The sequence below is a fragment of the Frankliniella occidentalis genome, unplaced genomic scaffold (assembly GCF_000697945.3).
Source record: "Frankliniella occidentalis isolate FOCC.00 unplaced genomic scaffold, Focc_3.1 Scaffold247, whole genome shotgun sequence".
NCBI lineage: Eukaryota > Metazoa > Arthropoda > Insecta > Thysanoptera > Thripidae > Frankliniella > Frankliniella occidentalis.
The window spans coordinates 452,163-467,922 of record NW_026267373.1 but is presented as its reverse complement, the minus strand read 5'-3'; the positions used below and the strand labels follow the sequence as shown (position 1 = coordinate 467,922).

At 46.7% G+C, this 15,760-nt stretch overlaps 2 protein-coding genes across 4 annotated transcripts; both read left to right on the top strand.

Annotated features, from left to right (window-relative positions):
* The first annotated feature begins 78 nt into the window (after nucleotides 1-78).
* Nucleotides 79-9,265, top strand: LOC113203663 (venom dipeptidyl peptidase 4). The gene is made up of 7 exons (XM_052273118.1): nucleotides 79-215; nucleotides 304-814; nucleotides 1,273-1,744; nucleotides 1,819-2,013; nucleotides 2,092-2,249; nucleotides 3,438-3,655; nucleotides 3,733-9,265. Exons 1-7 carry the CDS (start codon nucleotides 150-152, stop codon nucleotides 3,880-3,882), a joined length of 1,770 nt encoding a protein of 589 aa, XP_052129078.1. The 5' UTR covers nucleotides 79-149; the 3' UTR covers nucleotides 3,883-9,265.
* On the top strand, nucleotides 4,320-15,644 carry LOC113203661 (elongation of very long chain fatty acids protein 7-like). Of its 3 annotated transcripts, none has more exons than XM_052273119.1 (8): nucleotides 4,320-4,464; nucleotides 13,483-13,550; nucleotides 13,648-13,838; nucleotides 14,465-14,548; nucleotides 14,629-14,685; nucleotides 14,759-14,864; nucleotides 14,941-15,074; nucleotides 15,155-15,644. In XM_052273119.1, the coding sequence occupies exons 1-8, from the start codon at nucleotides 4,451-4,453 to the stop codon at nucleotides 15,320-15,322; spliced, it is 822 nt and encodes a 273-aa protein (XP_052129079.1). In that variant the 5' UTR covers nucleotides 4,320-4,450; the 3' UTR covers nucleotides 15,323-15,644. The 3 variants fall into 3 exon arrangements, with proteins under 3 accessions (XP_052129079.1, XP_026274235.1, XP_026274236.1); XM_026418450.2 differs by lacking the exon at nucleotides 4,320-4,464 and adding an exon at nucleotides 9,623-9,749; XM_026418451.2 differs by lacking the exon at nucleotides 4,320-4,464 and adding an exon at nucleotides 9,635-9,811.
* Nucleotides 15,645-15,760: the final 116 nt, after the last annotated feature.

Sequence of the window (15,760 nt, the reverse complement as noted above, 5' to 3'; positions counted from 1 at the left end):
CAAGGTCGGGTTTGTCGGGGAGCAGTGGAGCGACGGGGGGCGTGGGGGCAGGGGGAGAATGACGCGCCCCTACTTTATTTCTCTCTCCCAGGGACTACTACCTCTCGGCCGCCACCTGGCTCAGCGCCACCGAGGTGTCCGTCGTGTGGATGAACCGGCCGCAGAACCTGTCCATCATCTCCATCTGCAAGAGCCCCACCTGGGCTTGCGTCGAGGTAAAGGGCGGTAGCGGTAGAGGAGATTGAAATGTCGATTCTGCGTCTCTCGCGTGTTTAAACTTGCGGCTCCTTCCCGCTCACGCAGACGCAGCGCGTGTCCAACGAGGCGCGGGGCTGGGTGGACGCGCAGCCGCCGCCGCTGTTCGCGCCCGACGGCAACAACTACGTGACCATGGCGCCGGTGCGCGACGGCGCCGCGGGCTTCTTCCGCCACATCGTGCACGTCAACATCACGCGCAAGCGCGTCGTGCCGCTCACGCACGGCAAGTTCGAGGTGGCGCGCATCCTGGCCTGGGACCACCAGCACCAGCAGGTGTACTACCTGGGCGTGCCCGAGGGCCGGCCGGGCCAGCTGCACCTGTACGTCGTGGGCTCGGCGGCGCTCGGGCAGGGCGAGGCGGCGCCCGTGCCGCGCTGCCTCACGTGCACGCCCGACAAGGGCGAGGCCGGCGGGAGCACCAGCAGCTACTACAACCAGGCCGCCACGGACACGGCCAGGACCGAGGACGCGGGCCAGGACGAGTGGGACGACCTGGAGCACTCGACGGAGCCGCCCGTCACCACGCAGCAGCCCACCAGGAAGAAGGAGAAGACGGGTGAGTTCCCGACGGAGTCCCCACCGCCACATGCGCGTCCCAGCGCGAGCGAGTGATTCGTTAAGCGGCGCCACATTTGACGCACTAGCGGCGCCGCTTCTCGATCAACTCATAAAAAATAATATTAATGAGAAATAGACTCCCCCACCACCACCACCACCATAAGCATCTCTATGGGACAGAGTATCGACCGTATCTCTATGCCCACTCACAAAGTGCCAGGGCCGCGGGCAAAAGTCAATACTCCTCGCAAAACTACTTTTCATGAAGCGTGTCGCGGTGTCGCGCCAGTCCGTACTTTGCCGGGAACCCACCCCCTCCACCTCCCCCTCCTACACCCCCTCCCCTTCGTGGGGTATCGCCGTCACGCGGGGCGCTGCGGAGCCTCGTGCGGGGTGCTGCGACCCCCACGAGCTGGCACGTGGGGTACTGACGTGACGACCGCCTCCCGGTTGCAGCGCCGGTGCCGCGGGTCGAGGAGATCCTGGTGCGGCCGTGCCTGTACCACAACGCCGTGTTCAGCCCCAAGCTCACCTACTTCGTGCTGGAGTGCAAGGGCCCGGGCATCCCAAACGCGCGCCTGTTCCGCACCCGGGCGCCTCGCAACCGCACCGCCGAGACCCACAGTCCGGGCCACGCCCCGAGCTACGGCCAGGGCCAGGGCCAGGGTCAGGCGCACCAAGGCCACGCGCCGGGGCACGGCCAGGGCCACCAGGGCCACGCGCAGGACGGGCCGGACCACGCGCCCCTCTTCCTGGCCACGCTGCAGAACAACACCCGCCTGCAGGAGCTGGCGTCCAAGATGGCGCTGCCGCAGGTCAAGACGTTCCCCGTGCAGATCTCGGGCGGCTACTACGCGCAGGTGCGTCTGCACCTGCCGCCCGGCCTGCGCGAGGAGGAGATCACCCGCTACCCGCTCGTCGTGCAGGTGTAAGTACAGCACGGGGACCGCGTGCGCTTCCAGCCCGAGGAGGCCGTGGCTTGACTCGTCTGCTCCTGCGCAGGTACGGCGGCCCGGGCACGCAGCTGGTGACGGAGAAGTGGCGCGTGGACTGGAGCACGTACCTGGCCTCCTACAAGGACTTCATCGTGGCGCAGATCGACGGACGAGGCTCGGGTGGCCAGGGCTACAAAATGATGCACGAGGTGTACCAGCAGCTCGGCACCGTCGAGGTCAACGACCAGCTGGAGGTCACCGAGTGAGTACCCGCGCCCTTCTCGGGTGGTGGCACTCAGCTGAAGCCCCCGGTTTGCACGATGGTCCTCTGCCCGTACAGGTACCTCCGGGATACGCTGCACTTTGTGGACAAGAGGCGGGTGGGCGTGTGGGGCTGGAGCTACGGCGGCTTCGTGTCGGCCATGCTGCTGTCCAAGGAGCAGGACGTGTTCCGCTGCGGCATCAGCGTGGCGCCCGTCACCTCGTGGAAGCTGTACGGTGAGTGTCGCGTTGGCCCCCGCCGTGGCGCCGCGTGGCTGCCACCTCGGCCGGCTTTAATGTCCCCTGCTATGGTAATCACCCGACCGCGAGTCTAACTGCTCGGCCGCTAGGCCCGTCTGGGAACTCAGCTGTGCGTGCGAGAAAGTGCGTGCGTACACTGCACGACTGTTGTTACGACTCCTCTTGGTTGTTTTTCTCGCGAGTTGATGTTTCACACTCAATAGATGCACACTCAAGTTGTGCACATCAACCGTGCACATACGTACTTTCCCGCACGCGCAGGTGAAATGGTTCTACTTCCAACGCTCCCACCACCCCACCAGCACCTGGACATTGAATTACCATAGTGGACGACCGAATTGTTTAAATGTGCCCCGAAAACAAATGGCGTGCCAGGCGAAACTAATCAATTATACTGAGGCATTCTTAAACTGATCGAAACGTTTCCATGCAACACCATTATTTATGGAGGAGGATACGCGACAGCGGAAAGTTGTTTTCCTCCCAATAGTTTTCGGTTTCTCCGACGTTTCGCTGAAGCGGCAGGAGAAGAGGCGAATAATCGAACGGAAGTCAGAAATGAAGAGTGCGACAAACTGTCCTGTGTTTTAGATTCACCCTACTATTTGAGAGGGAGCGGTAGGCTGCGCAAAACATTATGACACTTTCATTCAGCTATGTTGCTGCCGTTCCTGACTTACGTTGTTGTTTCGTTCTTCGCTACAAGAGACCTCTGAACTGCCCCCTGTCTGCCGCGGCGTGCCTCCACCCCGTGCGCCTCCCGCGTGACGCACCGCCCGGGCCGCGCGCGCCTCTCCAACGCACGTCCGCTCGTACCAGACGACAACAACTACTTGTGGCGGCAGCAAGCCCATTCCGGTTTGCGTCACCATTTCGTCCTCTTTACCTTTCTCTATGCGCGCCGAAATTCAAGTCGTCGCAATTTATTCTGCGGGAAGGAGCGCGCCTTTGGTGAGGGAGGAGACGCTGAATGTTTAACCGGCCGGGATACGGACGCGGAGAAATGTTCGCCGACGTCACGAGTCCCCTCATTCGCATGAACGACACTACTGCTTCGTGGTTCCTAGACCTTTGCACCCGCCAAACGAATGCGGAAGCGCTCGGCGGGAGGAGTGAGGGTTTGCAGAGGAAGGGGGAGGATGAGAACTCGGCTGATTGTTGCAGACTCCGCGTACGCCGAGCGGTACATGGGCGTGCCCAACGTGACGGGCAACTACAAGGGCTACAACGACGCCGACCTGACGCGGCGCGGGGATGGCTTCCGGGGCAGCGACAAGATGTTCTTCCTGGTGCACGGCTCGGCCGACGACAACGTGCACTTCCAGCACTCGATGATGCTGTCTCGCGCGCTCACCGCCGCCGGCGTGCTCTACCGGCAGCAGGTTGGCATCCTGACGACTCCCATCGCGAATCCCGAGCGCCGTCTCTTGTGTCTCTAATGTGCGTGCCTGGTCCACAGATCTACCCCGACGAGAACCACAGCTTGTTTGGCGTCAAGCGGCACCTGTACCGGTCCATGGCCAACTTCATGGACGACTGCTTCCGGAAGCTGGTGCCCCCCGAGCGGAAGGCTGGGCTGCGCAACGGCGGCGCGCCGGGCGAGCAGTGAGGCGCCCGGACCCCCTACATAGTCTTCCTCTCGTGCCGTAGGCGCCGTAGGCTCTCGCCCTGTCGCGTCCTTGTCTTCCAAGTCTCCCCTCAGCGGCCCGACCGCCCATCTTATTGTTAAGTCATGAACTTTTCTACTTGGCCACGGTAGGTCCTTCTGCAATGCACGTGTAGGAACTCGCCCGCCCTTCATCCCTTCCCCCTCCCTCTTCTCTCTCTTTTTCTGCGGGCGTTTCAATTCATCTATCGATAGTGAAAAGATACCGTTATGGCCCCGATTATCTTTTCTTGACACTTCGAAGCTTGATTACTCTTTCAGCCGTGTGCCGAATGTTCTAGCCTGTATATGGAGGTGGTATGGATAATTTCGTGTATGTAAAGAGTGTTTGAAACGATATTCAAGCTCCTAATCTGCAGCAATTCACTGCGTTCTTGAAAAGTGTGGTTTTGTTTCGGCATATGGATTGGCAATGGACGGTGTCATCACGGAATGTCTTCCTTTTGAGGATGGTTATGAAAACGATTGCAGTGCCAAATTTGTGATATTTTGTGCATTGTGCTGACGTTGAATGTGTTGTGCACGGTAAGAAAACTATTTGCTCAGGCTGTGTTTTCAATTTCCTGTGTAAAAAATGATTAAACAAAGTTGTTATAATTATTACATTGTAATGGTGATTATGATAATAATTTTAATTGAGTAATGTTAAATGGTACTTTCTGCTATGACAACAGTTGCGTTGTGGCCTGCGATAAAGTAGCTTCTGTGATTAAATTTTAAAATAAATTTTATCATAAAACCGTGATTTTAGAATAACATATTCTAAAACTTGCTGGAACTTATATACACTGAGCTAGGAACAAGTTTTGTTGCCCTCAGTCGCTCGTTTCGTATCTACGACAGACCTTGCAGGTACATGCTGCTTTTAAACCGATGGATATGTAGAACCCGCGAAAGAAAATTTTAAAAAATCCTCTATAATTGGCACGTATGAAATGAACGAAACGCACCAGGCTTAATTCGCTTAGTTTGCTTTTACCACGACAATTTTACAAATAAAAAATGCGTAACAACGGTCATTAAGAATGTCACTGTGCATAATGTCAAAGGTTAACCATGCGCCATCTCGCGAGTATCTTTAGTGTAGCCCTTTCAGTCAGTGGCACCTTTTCGCATTGACAATAAATTGAAAACTGTGCATTACGCTTGTGTATTGAAAAGATGCAAATTTAAGAGGGCGCGGTAATTGTGTACCAGAAATCACGCTTCTGTAATGTAACGGCTTGCTTACCCTACAGAATTCGAAATGTTCCTCTATTTTTCTGTTTTTACGATGCATTGTTTTATTGAACTGTTACGTAGGCAATAGTTTCAATTTTTATCTAAGGCACCTGAAAATACTGCTAAGCTTAGAAAACTCGATAATGAGCAGTATTTTGCTGCGGCGAACGAAATATGTTCCTCGTTTATTTGACATAACTTTGTTGATTTTAAGTCAGAGCCTTACACTGGCCAGGTAAAATTTTAAATGCTTATGCCTCCAGGATGTGGTCCATGTCCAATAATTGGCTACCGGACGGTGTTTTGTTAGCGTTTGTGATGCACTTTAACTTAAAAGTATCGGGGCCAAAAGCACGTTGTGTAGGCTATGTATAAGACGAGCTACAGTTCGCTATAGCAATAAAAACATGTCACTTTAAAGAACTTTATGGATTGAATCTTTTGTAGCCTAGTGCAATTTTTATTCTATTCTTGTCCTTAAAACAAACGCTTTTTTAAAAGAGTGGAAAATTGCTGAAAGCAGCGCTTAAATGCACCAATCTGATCAACATAAAATGTTAAAATATTCTGTCTAGCGATCGCCTTTGAAAATTTCCAATTTTTTTTTATTTCCAGATTAAATAGTAGGAAATCATCTTCAGTCAGGCTACCCAAATAACTTATGTACGCTCTCCTGCACTCAGGTTACGGCTACCTAAGATGTCAGAAGCCTCGAACGTGTGTCAGAAAAGTTGCACTACCCAACATATCACAGGCTTTTATGGTTACGGTGATTAAATTCCTTCAACGAACCAATTGGTGTTTACAAATCTATTCTTAAGTATTGTACTTGACCTAAATAGTCTAGAATACTATACAAATACATACAAATTATTATGTATACAATTTCTACGTGTGCTGCGCGCGTCTTTTCGTTTTCCAGCAGTGTCATTTCTCTATTTCAGGTAGATAAAGGATCGTCACTATTTTGTATCATTTCTAAGCGCCATATCACAATACCTCGTAAGGTCCGTTCATCGTTCTGCATCGAAATAACTTTGTAATGTACATATATTTTTAGACATAGATATATTACAGTTGTTTGACGTCATTGAAATTTTAACTTGTTGGGGGTGTTGATTTGGTTGGTTCAGGTGTATTGAAACGTTTCCAGGTAATACCCTTACTCTACAAGAGTACATACGCATGTATGTGTTTTTTGTTTGTTTACGTGAACTTTTTAACCCATTATCAGCCTACTTTTGGCAGTGGCAATCGATATTTCAAACAAATAAGTTGAATAATAAGACGTTTTCTTCCTACACGATCTATCCATGTGGAGTGTGTATGTGATACTTGAAAGTGAAGTTACACCGAAAAGATGCGGGTAGTGTAATGTGAGCCGGACAAGCATCGAAGGCCTACTGATAATTTTCACTGTCGATTTCAGTTTGAATCGCGATTAAAAATTGGCATATTTTCTATTTTGGCCACTAATTACCGGCTTATAATGGGATGGCTTATGGTAGCTTGATTTAGATTTTATGTCGGGCCACACTGCCCACTGTGATGCTGAAAGTGAAATATTATGTAGAGGAATAGTATCTAGATCTAGATCAGTACTTTCCCAAACTATATTCCATATTTTCCTTGCATTTTAATCTTATCATTTCACTAATTGGGCAGGAATGTTTCTCCGGCACAATTTTTAAAATTAGATGATAATTTTATACCTATCCAGATGAATACCTCGCACGTGGTGATGTAATTGGATTAGAGGGCCGCCAAAATCTTTTTCAAGCCAGTGGCAAGGGACAAATACTTGCTCCTTTACTCGTGTAGGAAAAAAATCTTCTCCCAATGAATTATTGATTTTTGTGCGCATTTCCCAGCCAGAAATGAAAGACGAATCAACGTCGAAGCGACGTCGATGTTGCTCGAAATGTACGCAATTTTGTCTCTCAAATCGAGGTATCAAGGTCGAATCGAGGTCGAAGAAATTTTAATTTCAGGCTGATTTTTTACCTATAGCTTGGAGTTAATATTACTTCTTTGCGCGAGATGTGGAAATGCTCGATTGTACTTGTAATTTAATATGATTGGCAAAAGTTGAATTGGATTTGGCAACCCATGTCCTGTGTCACGACTTAATGCTGCCATTACTTACGGGTACATTGCGTTTGGTTGTGTCGTGATGGAAGCGCATAAAGATTGTAAACAAAGTCGACAGTTGACTACTCTGTACCGGGTGATTCAGAGAAGACGCAGGTGCAGGCGGCTTTGCCTACACGCTCTGTCCGTAAGGCGCCATAGCCCCTTGGGTAGGCAAACCCGCCCGTACCTGCGTCTTCTTTTAATCACCCGGTATGCACTTAGTACAGACGGCGGCTGTGCACCCTATCCTGTGGGTACATTGGAAAAACAATGATACTAAATGTAAGTCCTTTTTTTTTTTAATGCACTAAAATATTAGTGCATTAACAAAGGAACTAAATTTTAGCTTCTTTAGGGCTCTTTACTGTCAGTTTTACAATCCTGCCTGCAGACACTGGAAAAATTAGTGTGATATGCGTCACATTACAAGTGTGACGTCCTTCGCATGTCGCATTTGGTGTGACCGCATTTTTGGTCACGTTTGTAGTGTGGCCTATGTGTTCTGCCTATAACTTAGTTTTTCCAGTGGAGCGTGACGATTGACCATTTGTGGTCACGCCGTTACCGCATTGAATGTGTTAAAACACAGTTTAGCTGCTCCTTTCGAGACTCACACTGGAAACGCAAGTGTGTGAATGTCGCTCATTTTTGTAGATGAGCGAATATCCGTTCGTACACTTACGGAGGGTAAACGTTTAAATTTTCTCAGAAAAATTCACACGTTTACCCCCCTAAATGTACAAATGGATATTCACACACCTACAAGTGTGCGACATTCACACACTTGTGTTTCCAGTGCAGGTAGTGCTTTGCTAATCCACACGAACTGCGCGAATCTTGAACAGCGCGACCGAGCTGGCTAAGTGTCGAATGGCCCACTACCCGCATGTCTATAGTCCAAGGTCTCAAAGACACGCTGTTGTTAGTGTTGGTCGACTTTGTTATTTATCAAAATAGTCATGCGTTAACAACACGACCTGGGCCCAGTGAGATATTTTAACGTAACGGAACACCTTAAGGGGCTAAGTGGCTCTCACGAGATGTGCGAAACATTATTAGTGGTATATTTAAATTCGATGCATTATACTGACTTAGTAAACCTTTTAGATAATATTCTTAATTCTGATATAGCATATTTCTACTTTCTTTTTAAAGTGTACATTTTTGAGAATTGAATTCGCCAAATAACCAACGACCACCTCAATGCACTATGTGGTGCCCAATGTTTTTGTCTCTTATTTGCCAGGCACACTGGTTGCATTGTTAAATCTTCCTAGTCTATATTTTGTAGTAATAGGTATTTCCTGGTTGTTGCGTGGTAAACTTTGTGTCAAGCGGTGCTCAATGCCTCCCATCTTTACCCTTCAACTTCTGGCGTTCATTTATTTTTTGATCTACGTCAATATTTTAAACGTATTTTAATTTTTTCAGATAGTAGTTGATAGTAGTTTTATCAGCCCTTTCTGATTTCTTCTAACCCCTCCACGTCTATTTTTGTATATCGTGAGAGTGAAGCTGCCCCACATCCCTCTAGGGCCATAATAGGGGTGCTTTCTGGGTAAAAAGTTACACAAGTCGGGTGAGCCCCCTTTTTATATAAACACTGAACTAGATGAGAACAGATTTTATGTATGATTTTGTACCCGCAAGATGCATACTGTATATTTCATTTTAGCTTCCTAAGATTCAGGTAAATGACTTGAATGTTTGACACAAACGTTTACCTCTCCAATGTTCTATTGTGATCCTTTAAAATTTGATCAATTACCAAATTATGCGACGTTACTCTCGTAGGAATACACTTCTGTCGTTTCTATTATACTGTACAAAAGTATTAAGTTTAAACTTATGTCATTTCCATGAAATTTACAATATATACTAATTAGGTTTAAATGCTAAACTTGTTACGTTTTTGAGAAAATTTAAAAGTCTACACATTCTTAGAAAAAATATAGCGTATACACTAATTTGATTTTTTTTGACTTTCTTTGTCCTTTTCCTACGACAACAACCTACAGCAGAAAATGTCGTTCGTGGCTCCAAGGCAAACTAATTGACAAATAGGAGCCCGTCATCTTACATGGCGCCATCGCTCAGGTTCCAATATGTGGCACACTGACACCTTTGACGTTGTACAGTGGGCACATTCACTGCCCTTGTAGCATACCTCAGCACCTTTCGTATGAGGAAGTCCCCCTCTTTTCCCTGTGCTCCCTCCTTCCGATGTCACCCAAGCCAACGTGTAGTCTGGTTTGGCAGGACAAACATGTGGGGAGGGGGAGGAAAAGACATGGGTGGTGGGGCGGGCGAGGGTGATACAACTAGTTGGGGCTCGTTTGCTTTCATTAGTTGTCGTGGCATTAACTCGCACAGTCCTTTGTCACCGGCCTTACGGTAAGGCGGCAGGTGCCACCCGCGACATCCCGACATCTAGTGTTGCGTTTCCTGAAGAGCAGGCAAGTTGCATCACTTAAGAGTGACTTGACGCGAAAAGTATTATAGACCACGTGAATTCTTGGTGTGTAACAAAGCTTTTTTAAAGAAGGGACAAACCTGTGCCTTGTTTTGAAATCGCAAACTTTTAGCATCTTTTAGTTCGACTAACATTTCTTCGTCTTAGTAAAATGTGCAGGAACGTCAAATCACCCGAATTTGAAAACATGTGTCCCATTAACATGATGACACTTATGTATTGAAGTCGAATGTTTGCCGCTGAGCCAGTATTGAATTTTTCAAATTTCACCAATTATAAAATATTTTGTCTTGAGCAGGCATCCTCGTCATTTTTTGTCTGCTCTATAACGACGGGCGTAGTAGTATATTCACTTCAGCTGCAAAATGCGAGATTGTAAATTTGAACTGCAATATGTAAGGGAGATTAGGCTACCAACCCCTTCCTGGGTGGTTGTTCGAACACATGAATCTTAGGGAAGAGGGCAAGAATATCAAAATCTGGTCTGCGAATATTCTCTCTCTCTCTCTCTCTCTCTCTCTCTCTCTCTCTCTCTCTCTCTCTCATGTGTGTGTGTGTGCGCGCTCGCGGGGAGAGGGTAGGTCTGTAAAAGTACCGCCGGCCGACCGGCTGTCCGTCCGTGACCCCCTTGGTTTTATTGAAATGGCTGTGCGACGGTTGGTTCTCGAGAACGAAGCGTTTTTCCAAATGCACGTCAACGGCGGACGGCGGGTGTAGCTAGCCACACTCGTTGCATGCATTAAAACGCTCGTTTCTCCAAAACCAAACGTCACACATAAATTTTTACAAGACAAAATCTAAATATTTGAAGCTGTTGAAATGTTAAATCAACACTTGCTATCGCAACCGTTGACGGGCGGACGGCGGTACAGTGTTCTTACAGACCTGCGGAAGAAGGGGTGATGGTGATTATTATGTTCACGAATTGCCTAGGCGATTCAAGAGGGGGCAACAACCCCCTTTTGATGTGTACACATGATTCCCGAAATACTCGATTCCTAGTGATTCCCGTCCGCTTATATTTATTCCTAAGGTTTAATACAGAATGGTAGAAAACGCTTGTTTCGACAAATTTGTACCAGTTCCACTAGTTTCCCGATTAGGTTAAGCGATTTCTGTTGATTTCGATTAATTTTCATCCCGATGATTCCCAGGCAGGTGAACACATGATTCTCGGAGTTGTTGCCCCCTCGCGAATCGCTTTGCATTCTGTTAGTGCCACGTGTTACTCTAAAAACACAACTGTCGTACTTTTGCAACCAGGCGTGGTTTAAGGGGTGGGGGAAATCACCCCTCCACCTTTTCGTTTGTAGTTAGCTGGCTGAAAGGTAGGCAATTTGCCCTACAAACCCCTGCAGCTAACCGTTCGTTCTCACTGTAAAACTTAAAGCGATCTTTCTTGCACGAATAGAGCGACGGAAGGCTGCATCGCTCGGTCAGAGCGATGTTTGCGAAGTGACTCAATATGAGTCTTCCTCGTAACCGAAATATAAAAACGACTGTAAACGAGCGATGTTTGCGGGAATGTCCGAGGCCCCCCCCCCCCCTTTTCCAAAATAGGTTACAACGAGTTGGCGAGTTGCCGCGAGTAGGGCGTGGGTTGGGATCAATTTTTACAGAGTTTTGCGCGATTTTGGCGCGAGTAGTCGCGATTTTGACGCAAGTTTTCGCGAGTTTTTGCTAGTTTTCGCGAGTTTTTGCCAGTTTTTGCGAGTTGTCGTGAGTTGAACGCGAGTTAGGCGCGGGCAAGTGTACAACGAGTTGGCGTGTGGGGGACCCCTCGGAAATGGCTCAAAGTGATTCGTATTCGTCAACAAAAATGCCACAAAACTGACTGTAAACGAGCGAGGTGAATGATATTGCTCCCCCACGAGTAATAAAATTTGATTCACAACCTCGCTCTCCCAGGAGCGAGTTTGGTCGCTCCTTTACTTGCAGGGCTGTCAGCCACACCTACTACTGCGCCTGGTTGTTGCAACCGTGGGAATGTCCAACAAACTGCAGTATGCTGAATGTTATATTTGTTAAAACTGGGAAGCCTGGTCCTACTTTTAAAGAGGACAGGCTTGCAGAGTACTTGCACGTGGAGTCATGACCTAACAGCATTATTTGGCGATGGCGATGTATCGACGTGCTCTGATAAACTAGGTGTGCATTTGCTCCACACTTGTAAGTGTGCAACTGCAAGTTCAATACTTTCAAGTAAGAGTTAAACATCGTAGAGGTACACATCCAAGTGTTCAACTCGGTAGCTGTGCACTTGCCACGTAATGAGCGTCCAATCTGAGGAAGTGTTGAACCGAAGAGTTGCACACTTGCAGGTGCACAGCTACCGAGTTAAGCACTTCCAAGTGCACGCCTACGAAGTTGAGCACTTGCAAGTGTTAAGCAGTTGCACACTTTGTGAAAGTGTGATAACGAAAAATTTATTTCACATCGCTGTATGTTAGTCGTTTTACCATTAACGTCTTTCGATCCACGTGATCTACAGGGTGGTCCATCAGCGCCGTTTCTTTCTTCTCACTGGTAAAACAAGTGTTTAATTTTGCACGTCAATTGACGTTTAAGTTCAAGTGTGCATTTTTTCGACACTTTGTGGTGTCTAACTATGTTATACGTCAATTGGTGTTTAAACTTTCGACACTTCCGAAACGTATAGCATCTGCACACCGTATTATGGTTTCCTATTGACAGCATAAAACTGTGTGTCCAAGTGTGCAGAATTTAAACGTTTACAAAACGTCTGAAATTTGCACGCAAGTGTGCAACTTGAGTTTAACACAATGTATTGTGCTTAATCACAACTTGCACACGTTTGGTGTGCAAATATTGCTGCACACTTGTTTTACCAGTGCTGGTCATAGTGTCCTGGATAGTGGCGTGCGAGTGGGTTGCATACTCGCACGGGGGCGTAAGGTGCCTCGCTGAACGACGATAGGCGAGTTCGCCCACCGCCTGCACCCGGTACAGAACAACACGGAGAGAGGACGGCGCTGATGGACCTGCATGTATTTGGACTCTGCATGGATGAATGACCGTGGTGTTCAACCAGCTAGAAAAGCAAAAAATGGCTCACGAGCTGCGAGTTTGAGCCCCTAAACTAGAAACGGCTAGACCACTGCTAACATTATCACCCAGCACTGAAGGGATTGACAGAAGCGGCATTAACATAAGGTTACATCCTTATGTAATGGCTTTCTATTAGCAAGTTAATTTCTACCTCTGCACTGGAAAAATTAAAGTGCGGTGTCCTACCTCTCAATGGGTGTAACCCGTTTTAGGAGTCTTAAAGCAACATTTTCAGATGTTTTAAAACATTACCTGTATTATTTGGATCAAGCCACACATTTTTTGATAATCGCATATATCCGCGTCGATAGAACCTTCATTTGATGGGGTTCTCATTAACACGTGTACGTTCTTCGACGAGGAATTTTGCGTAGTTTTCGAAAGTAGGGCCTAAGAGTATATTCTTATTCCACAGGTAGGAAATAGTTCGTCAAGTGTGGCCCTGTAAGGTTGGGGGTTGGGTGGGGGGCAACTGTCATGGCCCCCAATTGTAAACCATTTTGGGAGTCTGTGACCATGAATGTTGCTAAACCCTTGCGTCACCTACGAAACTTGCGAAAACAGGCCATAGCTACACCGAAAAAAATGGTCCATGTTATGTTTATTCGGGGCCTGCAAAGATATTCATCACTGTTTATTCGTTTCAGATCAAAAATGGCGTCCCTATTGAGATCTTGTTTTTCTTTTTATGACTATTGCTTCCACGAGCTTGGAAGTAAGTTGTTTTCCCTCCAAAGTTCAATTGATTTACTAAAATATTATTTTATCACTCTCAGAGTTGCGGAAATATTGATTTTTTTTCTTTGTCACAGATCCACACATAAAAGATTGGTTCCTTATGTCATCGCCCTTTCCAACGTTAGCAATAATGGGAATATACCTTTGGTTTGTGAAGGACTACGGCCCAAAATTAATGCAAAACAGGCCCGCCTACGATTTAAAACGAACAATGCAAATTTACAACCTAATTCAAGTGTTTCTGTCTGGTTACACTTGTTACAAAGTAAGTTTTAAATAGACCGAGAGAAGGCTACTTAGCTGACTGCGGTTGAGGGCTAGCGAGGGTGGAAGCGCGTAGCCAAGCACCCGCACTGATACACTAAGTTTTCAACTGCTGAACACCTGCAAGTGTGCTACAGCAAGTTAAATACTTGCTAGTGTGCAACTGCAAGTTGAATACTTGCACGTGTTCAACTCGGTAGGTGTGCACTTGCAAGTGTGCAACACCTCGGTTGAGCACTTCCTTCACAGTGAGCGTTTAATCTAAGGAAGTGAACAACCGAGGAATTGTACCCTTGCAAGTGCACACCTACCGACTTGAACTCTTGCAAGTGCACAACTACGGACTTACACACTTGCAAGTTTGCAAGTATTCAACTTGCAGTTGCACACTAACAAGTGTTGAGCAGTTGAACACTTAGTTTATCAGTGCGATCTCCGATACCAAAGTGAGCTGCGGAAGCGGGTGGCAGCACGCTCGGGCACTCGGCACGGCGCTACGCACTGCCTCCCGTGCCAGCCTCGAACCGCAGGTGGCCTGGTCTCTTCCTCTCTCCTCCTACTGCCTGCTAGTTTTGAAGTGCTTCATGTTCCTTTTTGTTTTACATATACATTGAATGTTCATCACAGCTATTGGCACATGGATGGTTGACACGTTACAGTTGGCGATGTGAACCTACTGTCTTCTCATTAGATGATCCGGAAGACTATATCGTAAGCTTGATATGTTGTCTGTATAAGTTCCTCATTTTCTGTAAACATATTTTTTATCTATATTCTCTTTATTTTCGTAGGTTGCAACTATGGTGCACTTGTACTATGTCACGAAAATAATTGATTTGTTAGACACAGTAAGTTACTAAGGAAAGGTTAAAGGCTGATGTAAGAAAAACATTTTATTTAAACTATCATAATTTTTTGCAGATTTTCTTTACTTTGAGGAAAAAGTGGAATCAAATATCTTTTCTCCACGTGTACCACCATTGTGGAATGGTCGCTCTTAGCTGGAGTGCCGTCAAATGGTTCACAAGTAAGCCGAGAATCCTAGTTAAAATCCACAATTTATTTGTTTTATTTATTAATGAAATACATTTGTTCTCTGACAGCTGGACACGGCAGCATGATAATGATGCTCAACTCAGGTGTACACACACTACTCTATCTTTATTATTTCCTGACCTCGGTTTCTTCAGAGTACAATTCCGCGTGGTGGAAAAAATACCTCACAACGATTCAGCTGGTTAGTTTATAATAAGCTTTTTAAACAAATAGACGAACCTATGTGGAATTCCCTGACATGTTAATTGTTTCTGTTTATAGGTGCAGTTTATGTACATTTGCATTCACTTTGGTCAGACGGTGCTCCACAATCCATGCCACTTTGGGTGGGTCGGACAGGTCGTTGTCATTCCTCAGAACGTCTTCATATTTACTCTGTTTGCAGATTTCTATTACAAGACTTACATTGCCAAGAAAAAGTCAACATAATTTTTACGACTGTGATGTTGAGTGTATCGTGTGTATGATTGTTTGTATGTGTGTGTGCGTGCGCGTGGGCTTCTGCCTGTGTGTTTGTATGAATCTGAGAAAGAGTGAAAGATAACTTATCGTGGAGCCAATAAGGAATAATGGGATGCAAGTGATTATGATACATCTTGTACATAGGTTTTGTACATATTTCGTGTTACCTAAAAATGTATTTACTTGTGCCGGACCATGTTAACTACTTTTTAGACAATTATTTATCAGTTCAGATATTCTCTGGCTCAGAGACTATTATTAAATTAATTTTAAACAAAAAAAAACTTTATCCAGTGTTTTTATTAAATTAAATGAGTTATGACCTGCTTTAGTATCAGAAGCACTTTGTTTTACTTTGGAGGATAAAAGTTTGGGGGGGGGGGCACACATAATATTGAGGGACAA